Source organism: Taudactylus pleione, unplaced genomic scaffold (genome assembly GCF_031769625.1).
Source record: "Taudactylus pleione unplaced genomic scaffold, aTauple2 ptg000117l, whole genome shotgun sequence".
NCBI lineage: Eukaryota > Metazoa > Chordata > Amphibia > Anura > Myobatrachidae > Taudactylus > Taudactylus pleione.
In genome coordinates this window covers 21,791,855-21,802,081 of record NW_028284519.1, presented here as the reverse complement: position 1 = coordinate 21,802,081, position 10,227 = coordinate 21,791,855, and the positions used below count along the sequence as shown (strand labels likewise).

Genomic DNA, 10,227 nt, shown 5'->3' with positions numbered 1-10,227 from the left:
ATGGGAATGCCCCTGTCAGGGAGGCAAGCCCCCGGCACGCCCACCAAAGGGGGCGTGCTGTCAATCAACATCGACAGCACGCCCCCTTTGATCAGGCACAACGAGCGAAGGAAAGTCCTTCGCTCGTCGCGTCTGGCACATGCGCACGACGGAGCTCCCGCCGTCGTGCGCATGCGCAGAGCACAATATCGACCCACTTGCGAGCGGACAGCCGCTTGCGAGTGGGTCTGAATCAGGCCCAAAGGGTCATTCAAACAGTCTGCTCTGCAGATAGCCAATTTATTAGAAATAACTGCAGTTTTGTGAATTTGAGAACTGGCTTCCAAAGCCAAGCTGCTTACTAAAATAATCGGTTAACAATAATCTGGTTCATATCACAACACTCAGCAATATAATATGCAAATACAGTAATACATTCAATTCAAATATGGTAGTGCAATTAACTTCAGATATGTATTCACTTCTCTGTCAATACTGTAAACATTCAATAATTAATTACTTTGCATTCTGTATAGGAAACAGCTACGATCATGAACAATATACTTCACAGTGTCATATAAAATCAAGTGCAAAATAAAATTTCTCTATAAAAACTACGATCTCAACAGATTGGCAATAAACTACCGTGTTTCTCATTAGTACGCCCAGGAATAGTGTCCCTAATCTTCACTGATCAGCACGTTGGAGCTCATTATAAGAATACCCAGGTATTAAATTGTACTTGAAATGGTTACAGTCTTTGCAGAAAATCCACTTCCTATAAGATCAGTCTCTATAATTGTGCAGTCCTTCACCTGGCATGTAATACAATGCAAAGGATACCTGTCCAGATGCCAGCACGTGACTATCAGCATGTAGCACGTGACCTGCACACACAGCCTCTCCTCTCCTTGGTGCTGTAGTAAGATCAGTAAAACTGAGATCTTTCAAACTCTTGTCTTGACATAGAGGGGGGTCTCCTCCTCACAGCCACTGTTACCCCGATCAGCTGCTGATCCCCACTGTCTGTGCCCTCAGTCAAGGCTCAGTGCAGCACACACACTGCTGGTAGTTGCTTCTCTCCAACAGCTCACACTACACAGCTCCTGCCATGCTCCAACATGGCTGCTTCTGCTCTGCCTTCTCTAGTTTCACTTTCCATCCTGGGCTCAGCAGTGCTGCTGCTGCTCATAGTTAGCTGCTCCTGGGTCCTAGAGTCAATCCTCAGCAACACTCACTGTGGACAAAAAAGGACTGCCAGGCTAAGCAGTTTCTCTGGGGGTGCCACATACTTCCCCGCTAAAAGGTTGCGTGTCCTCACGCAAGAAATTAACTTTCAAGGTCCCTCATAAAACAGTCTCTAGTACATTACCGTGGGAGCAATGCAAGATCAGAATAACGCAGTTACCAACAATATCATGTCCGCTACATAGTAAGAGAGAACACAATTTCAAAAATCACATTTCAGTAAACTTTAGCTACCAACACAGCATATCAATGTAATACAGTTATTACTATCAGGTGTTAGAAAATTACCCCTGCCAACCACCCTATTGTCTACAGTGTATAAACGGAGCACCTTTGTTCCTTTTTCCTTGCTTTCTCATTGCCTGTTGCAGAAGTAAGACAAACTCTTCACTGCTTATTGAGGCGTACTCATAGTCTGGGGGATGCTGCTCTGGAAAAAGCCATTTCACTGCCCCTTTAGTTTCGCTCAGAGATTTCACAGGATCAAGAGGATCAGACGTTGACTTCTCTAAATCCGTTGCATTGGGTTTAGGGGGAACCCCCAAGTCTTCCCTTGTAGCTGTGTGGATCACTTCCTCTGTGTCCTTTTCCTGGTCAGCTGCACTTGAATTGGCCTGATCAAAGTTGACCATATTAGAACCGATGTCCTCCATTTTTCCCTTGCCCTTACGCGCAGGCTCTGGAGGAAGTTGTGGTCTGGTCATATCCTGCAGGTTCTGCTGCACTTTCTCACTTCGTTCCTCCACAGTTCGCTCATCTATTCGTCCCAATGATTCACTTTCTTCTGGGACTTCAGGATATGGTTGTGTGCGTCCATATGGTCTCTCTGAGGAGTATGGTTGGTAGTGACTCATCAAATAAGGTTGTGGTTGATGTACACTTTCTGCCATGTTTTCTGCTTCCGCGCACTCGTCTCCACTTACACTATATTGGCAGTTTTGCTGGTAGTCACGTGGAGGTCTTCTGCGATATGGATAGCGCCAGTAATGCTTATGATTTGCTGCATATCTGCTGCCTTTAACTGGAGCACCATCAGGAACAGTGACGTTTGTTGCCTGTACACCTTTTTGTCCATTGATGACATCAAATTCTACAAATTCTCCATCTTCTAGGCTGCGATGGTATTTTATTGGGTTGTTCTTTTGAATTGCCGTATAATGAACAAAAATATCATTCTTGGTGTCATCACGTTTTATGAATCCATAGCCACGTCGCACATGGAACCATACGACTTTGCCCGAAACTCTTCTCCCTATGGCTGATGTAACATTGCCTGCAGGTGGCATGCTCACAATTTCTATTTGGTTCTGTAATATTGGGCCCAGACTCACATCCCGGGGTTGACCTTCTTCCATCAGTCGACATATGGGTCGTCCTTGTGAATCAAAGCGATCGGTTGCTCTCCTCCTCTCTGTTCTCCACTTTGGTTCGGTAGAGCCAAGCATCCCAGGTAACAATAAGTTGCGAATCTCTCTCTGCATCTCTGCCATCCCTACTGTCAAATTTTCTATTTGCCTTCTAAGAGCCTGTAAAGGATCTGTGGTTGATGTCTGCACACCCTGCAACACGTTGTCTTTCCCCTTCAGCGTTTGCTCAGGGGTCGAGTAATTTGCTCCACTTAGGCATGGACGTTCGTGTAACCCTGGAAAATTCAGAAAGTCCATTTCCCGATTTCCACCAGTGCCTATCACTTTGATTGCTGTCTCCTTGAAGTCTAGGAAGGAGTGGTTCGGGATTTGCATCCTCAGCATCCGCAACTGGGTTCGGGTTCCCTCTCCATTGGCCCCTTCAACAAGCTGGGTTACTAGAGCTTCATCTGTATTTCTGACTTCTTCTGTATCTAAGGCTTGTATCGCATGTAAGGCTTCTTGCAGGTTTAGAGCGTAATCGCAAAGAGTTTCTCCCGGTCGCTGTTTGCAAGCATAGAATTTAAATTTTAGTGCAGATAATATCAGAGTCTCAAATGTGGTTGCCAATCTTTTCAGCACTTGACCCATGTTCTGCCTCTCATCCAATGGCCACGACGTAACTTCTCGAAGGGCGGATCCTTTGAGTTGGCCTATTAAGATTTCAACTTGTTGTTGGTCGCTCAAGGGATACAGCCGAAACATCGAGTTCATCTTGTTTTCAAATTCACTGAAGGTATTTCCTTCTGTGCCATGAACATCTCCACTGTAAGTTGGGAGCCATGGGGCTCCGAAGTAGTATGTTAGTGTAACTGGGTTAATTTGTGCCATTGCCGGGTTTGCTGATCCTGCTTCGCTGCTGGACGGCTCTGCTGGTGCAGGTTGTTCTGTCAACATCTTTCCCTTAGATTCCCAATCTCCTTACTTTAGACTCTGAATCCTGTTTATAGTGACGCCAAATGTTGTACCCAGGTGTAGTATGAAATGGTGACTGTAGCTAAACTGTTTTACCTGGTGAACTGGATTCTCATACAGATTCTTTCCACTTTTCAGAGAGGTAAGAAAGATCAGTCCAGACAAAGGGTCATTCAAACAGTCTGCTCTGCAGATAGCCAATTTATTAAAAATAACTGCAGTTTTGTGAATTTGAGTACTGGCTTCCAAACCCAAGCTGCTTACTAAAATAATCGGTTAACAATAATCTGGTTCATATCACAACACTCAGCAATATAATATGCAAATACAGTAATACATTCAATTCAAATATGGTAGGGCAATTAACTTCAGATATGTATTCACTTCTCTGTCAATACTGTAAACATTCAATAATTAATTACTTTGCATTCTGTATAGGAAACAGCTACGATCATGAACAATATACTTCACAGTGTCATATAAAATCAAGTGCAAAATAAATTTTTTCTATAAAAACTACGATCTCAAAAAATTGGCAATAAACTACCGTGTTTCTCATTAGTACGCCCAGGAATAGTTTCCCTAATCTTCACTGATCAGCACGTTGGAGCTCATTATAAGAATACCCGGGTATTAAATTGTACTTGAAATGGTTACAGTCTTTGCAGAAAATCCACTTCCTATAAGATCAGTCTCTATAATTGTGCAGTCCTTCACCTGGCATGTAATACAATGCAAAGGATACCTGTCCAGATGCCAGCACGTGACTATCAGCATGTAGCATGTGACCTGCACACACAGCCTCTCCTCTCCTTGGTGCTGTAGTAAGATCAGTAAAACTGAGATCTTTCAAGCTCTCTTGTCTTGACATAGAGGGGGGTCTCCTCCTCACAGCCACTGTTACCCCGATCAGCTGCTTATCCCCACTGTCTGTACCCTCAGTCAAGGTTCAGTGCAGCACACACACTGCTGGTAGTTGCTTCTCTCCAACAGCTCACACTACACAGCTCCTGCCACGCTCCAACATGGCTCCTTCTGCTCTGCCTTCTCTAGTTTCACTTTCCATCCTGGGCTCAGCAGTGCTGCTGCTGCTCATAGTTAGCTGCTCCTGGGTCCTAGAGTCAATCCTCAGCAACACTCACTGCAGACAAGAAAGGACTGCCAGGCTAAGCAGTTTCTCTGGGGGTGCCACATATATATCTTATCACAATGTCATGTAAGGGGGAGGGTGATATATTTGTAACACCCTCTAAGGGATGGTATTTGTAAATACACCCCTCTCAGTGTTAGAGATTGCTTCCTGTTGTAGATATTACATGCCTGAGACCCTGGGATCAGTTTTCAGGTAAAGGAGGGGCTGGAGAGATAGACACGCATGGGTGGGAAGACTGGGTGTGTAGCTGGCAGAGCAGAGGGAGGAGGGGGAGAGAACAAAGGGAGTTGAGAAGAAGAATTTGGGGGAGAGGAGACATCTTTCGGGAGAGTCAGAGCTGGAAGCAGAAATGTAGCCCTTGTGCTCCCCTGGCAGGGGGAGATTGGCGGGGCCGTGGTGACTGCCAAGATGCCCATCTAACACCAAAGGATAAATAGGTCTGGAGTGAGACCACTGAGATAAAGTCTGTGAGAGACCACAGAGAAAGAGCTGGAAGGTTGCAGTGTGAGCCGCCCAGTGAAATGTTCAGCACCCATGAGAGGGGTAAGAGATGCAAGTATATGTGTTGAAGAGATGGGGGAGAGGAATTTTCCAGGAGCTTTTACTGTTAAGGTACCAGAGGAGTCCCTTATGCATAAAAGCCCCCCAGCAGCCATTAAAGGGGGGGTCACTGTGGTAGCAGTGTGGCTATAGGAGCCATTCCTGTAGGATAGGGATGGACGGCAGCTGAGAGTCTGATAGCTGCAATAGAAAAGTCTGTATATTGCTGTCCCATGTGAAGGGGGAGCAGAGAGAGGTAGAATGGGTATGAGACACTCTGTATAGTGTCTTAAAAGAGACAAAGGAGAGGCAGAGTGCAAACGAAGTTATGTGAGATGTGTTTGAAGCTGTGGAACTACAGGCACCAGCCAGCGAAGGGCTAGGTGGACCTGCATGTATGAAGTGGAGAACTACAGGCACCAGCCAGAAAAGGGCCAGGTGGACCTGTGTGGGTAAAATGCAAAGCATTCATTGTGACTGTGCTTAAAGAGTGTGATGTAATGTAACCATATCCATAAGATTGTCATATACCATCTGACATGCCAAGTATATGAGCTGGAGGGAGAGGAGAAGCTGCTGTAACCATATTCTTGTCCTGTAAAGTCATGTGCAGGAGGAGAGAAGGTCTGGCGCCCAAGTTATTCAAAAGAACTGTTGCTGCATGTGTCCATCTATACCTGTATCTATATGTGTGACTGTTATAAAGCCTGCATGGTCAGGGACCCCCTTCTCAGGTATTACCCACACCCTGGAGAGCTAGCCTGAGGCAATAGGAGGTGTATCACTCCAAATGCACCTATGTACCACACCGCACACTGAAGGGGGGTTACATATTTATAGAGCATATGTTTTATTATCACTGTAATGTTATGAGGGGAGTATATTTAAAGAGCATATGTTTTATCACTCTGTCATGTTAAATAATTCAACATGGCAGAGTGATAAAATATATGATCTTTATATATACTCCCCCCCCCCAACATGGCAAAGTGGTAAAATATATGCTTTATAAATATATCATCCCCCCCCCTCCCTCAGCACCCCCCCCTCGAGTCCAATGCCAGGCAACGACTCCACCCCACCCATCATCAGGCTTGGCTTGTGAGACACTGTGACAGGCAGACTTATGTGGTACCCCCAAGTTTGTTCCCAAATAGGGGTCCCCCAATATTTTTTTATGTATGTACACATAGATATACTGCAGTCCCATTCCACATAATAGGCAGGTATAGTGAACTTTGACTGACCTTGCTCTCCCTGAACCCCACTGAGCATGTGCAGACAGGGAGGTAGAAAGTGCCCCTTGGTCAGCGACCCATTTTGGAGGGAAAATCCTGCCCCATTGATAGGTAGCCTGGGTGTCCAGGCAGAGATCCCTGTAGGCGGCCTGTTGCTGGGTCCCCTCTGTCCACTCATAGATGCCGGACCGACAGGGAGGAGAATTTTTGGAGAGTTTATATAATACCTTCCTCAGGGCTGTCAGTGCTGAGTCTGGGAGGAATTTCTGTAGAAAGAGTCTGGGAGGAATTTCTGTCGAAAGAGTCTGGGAAGAATTTCTGGAAAAAAGGATTGTCTGTGAGGATTTGTCTGGGGAGTGCCCCTGGATCTGTGAAAAGAGGGGTGCTGTAACCCTTTTATTTGCCCTGGATTACAAATACTGCACTTGGTGCTGGCTGTAAAGAGTGTCTGTGGAGTGTCCCTGGATCTGTACAAATAGGGGAGCTGTAACCCCTCTCATTTACCCTGGATTACAAATACTTCACCTGGTATGCTGCCTGTAAGGAGTTGCCCTTGGAGCTGTAAAAATAAGGATGCTATAACTGTTGCCCTGGATTACAATTACCAGACTTCATATTAGCCCGGAAGGCTACCTATCCAATCTGTCAGGGGAGGTGCTCTGATGCTGGATGTGAGTCCCTGGAGGAAGCTTGCCTGGGGATTTGCATAGAGCACCCTGCTTTGGAAGAAGCCCCCTCTGAATAAAGGACTGCCTTCCTAAGTGCCTGTTATCAGGAGTCACTGCATATGGTAGTCTGTGCATGCTGGGAGAGAAAAGGATCTGTCTGGGAAGGAGGTCTCATCGCTCCATCGTCGCGGATGAAGTCCCAGCTGAGGAAAAGGTCCCGCCAGTGACGAAAACCCTGCTGGCACCCGCACAGGCAGAAGAAAAGACAGCCCCAGAGGAAGAGTGCTTCAGGACTCCTCCTGCTGCTGTGTGTGTTTGCTGGACAGAGCCCCTGTGGAAAGGGATTTTGCACCTGCTGCTCCTTGTAAAATACCTGCCGGAGGTCTGCAGCTGGGAGCTCTGGTGCGGTGCTGTGCATCCCAGAGTTTCCCTGGACATCGGAGGAGGCTGAATAGCCACTGCCAGGGGTGAAATCATACCAGAACCTCCCTATATTCTGTCCCTCCACAGCTCCTATCTTCCCTCCATTAAGGCCCTGCCCCTCTGTACACCTATCCTATCTGGGTCCCCTGGGTCTGTTGCATTATCCTTTACCTTGTGGCTAACCATGATTAGGCTGGGAGACTAGGTTTTGTGTAAAAGCTGGGACTGGGGGTTAGTCTCCCGCACAACTGGGTGTAGAAAGGAGTAAGTGTTTTAAATTAGGTAAAGTGTGTGTGTAGTGATGAAATAGGGGGGAAGTAAAAGATAGGTCACCCCCTCTTTTCCCCAAGAGTTGCATTGGTGGTCATTTACTTTCCTGTGAACCTCTGGCTCATGTCCAGGAGGGGACGTGCCTTATGGGTGTCGGCTCATGTCCGATGCCACTGTGAGTGATGTACAAGGTCTTTTATGTCTAGCTTTAAACTAAATGTAATGCCATGTGATATGTATTTGGCTCTGTTTACTGTTTGACTCATGTGTTAGCTAAAGGGTTGATAGTGGCCCTCCGTGGCCCTTTATCTGTTATAGCACTCTGTAAAGCTGTTCACTGCTCGCTGTGTTATTATTGTCAATGCTGATTAATATTTTGCTTGCATGAAATGTTTGAATCTTTACTGATATTGGGGTTAATATAAATTGTCTCTTATACACTGCTTGGCCCGGTATCCATTTCAAAGTCCATTCATGCTGCTGTAATTTATAATACTTGTGCTGTCATCTCATTAGCAAAAGATGTATGCTTACTGTGAATCTGTTGCTTTGGCAATTCCCGTGATGTAATGTACATTACTTGTTTATTTAGCCCTGTGTAACCCTGGCTGGCAATTCTGGTACTAAAAGTTGCATTATTGTGCTTGGGCCATTTACTCTGCGTGAACTGTTAGCCATTACAGCTGGAGAACTACAAGTACCAGCCTAACTTGCGTGTGCTTTATTGGGCTTGGGCCATTTACTCTGCATGAACTGTTAGCTGTTACAGCTGGAGAACTACAAGTACCAGCCTAACTTGCGTGTGCTTTATTGAGCTCGGGCCATGTACTCTACATGAACTGTTAGCCATTACAGCCGGAGAACTACAAGTACCAGCCTAACTTGCAGGTGCTTTATTGAGCTTGGGCCATTTACTCTGCAGGAACTGTTAGCCGTTACAGCTGAAGAACTACAAATACCAGCCTAACTTGCATGTGCTTTATTGTGCTTGGGCCATTTACTCTGCGTGAACTGTTAGCCGTTACAGCCGGAGAACTACAAGTACAAGCTTGGCCTGCATGTTTTGTTTTCCCACGTTATTCCTCAGCAAAAAGGGAGCGGTAACACAGACTGTATTTTTAAACTATAGGCTACTGGTGCACTACTGATATAAGCCTAACCTGAATGTGTTTTCCCACGTTTTTCTCAGCAAAAAGGGAGCGTTAATACAGACTTTATTTCACAGCTATAGACTGCCGGAGCACCATTGATTCAAGCTAGACCAGCAGGTTTCATATTTAGGTCTCTCATTTGTTTTTTTGGTAAAGTTCTGCAGGAATTGTGGTTCTTGTTGGTTTCACATGCTTGCCAGCTGGGGTCACCGGTAGATGACGGGGAGGTAATAAATAAACACCTTGTCATTGAATAGTGTAATTAATTTCAGTCCATCTGTATATGGTAAATATCTCCTATCATTTGTTGTTAAATATTAACAAATAATAAAATTGTGTTGCACCTTCCCTCCTGACTGGTCATTGTGTCTGCAAAAGGGGAATTCAGGCTTGCCTCTCTGTCACGGTGTGTCCTATCTGAACACGGGGAAATCGGCCACCGAAGCAATCCGAACACACCTGAACCTGTTGCTAGTGGTGCAGCACTGTACAAACCAGTCAGTACATCACACTTACTTGATTTTTACTGCCTGTCTCCCCCAGGGCCGCCAAGAGCCAAGGTGGGCCCCGGTAATAGGGGGCATGGCCTAATCTCGGGAGGCGTGGCCACGCCCCCTTGCCGAAAAAAAATATAAAAGATTTGCAGCGCCGCGAAGGGGGGGCGCTCTGAGCCCCCTCAGCCTGGCGCAAAGCCAGGGGGGGCGCGATCAGTGTGATCGCTCCCCCGCACAGGCATAGGAGACTGCTGTGGCTGCTGCTCAGCAGCCACGAGCAGTCTCCAACTGCAGCTCAGCACACGCTGTGTGCTGGGCTGCTGTGAGGGAGGGGGGGGGCGGCGTCGGACCCGGGCCCCCGCCGGGCCTCTCAGGAAACCCAGGCCCAGGTAATCTGTCCCCGCTCCCCCCCCTCTCGGCGCCCCTGGTCTCCCCAGTCACAGTGCCACAGCCCGCTGCACTGCCCACACAGATCCTCTCTCTCCCGGGTCCCGGCCGCACTCTCCACAGTGTCTCCGACTCTCCACCACGGTCCGGTCTGCAGTGTCAGGAGGCTCCTCAGAGTAAGGGGCATGGGACAGGCACAGGGTGAGGTCGCGGGCGGTCGCATGATACGTGGCGACGTCCGCGGCTCGCCGAGACCACAGAGCACACAGTGTGTAGTGGAGCCGGAGGAGGAGCGCCGCTGATTCTGATTGGCGCTCAGCTCAGCGGCTCCTCTCTCTGGCTTTCTTTTTTCTAC

The 10,227-nt window shown here is 47.1% G+C and overlaps 1 protein-coding gene across 1 annotated transcript; it reads right to left on the bottom strand.

Annotated features, from left to right (window-relative positions):
- Nucleotides 1-1,529: 1,529 nt before the first annotated feature.
- LOC148524703 (uncharacterized) lies at nucleotides 1,530-3,464 on the bottom strand. The gene is made up of 2 exons (XM_088471936.1): nucleotides 2,618-3,464; nucleotides 1,530-2,575 (listed from the first exon to the last, which is right to left on the bottom strand). Exons 1-2 carry the CDS (start codon nucleotides 3,462-3,464, stop codon nucleotides 1,530-1,532), a joined length of 1,893 nt encoding a protein of 630 aa, XP_088328062.1.
- Nucleotides 3,465-10,227: the final 6,763 nt, after the last annotated feature.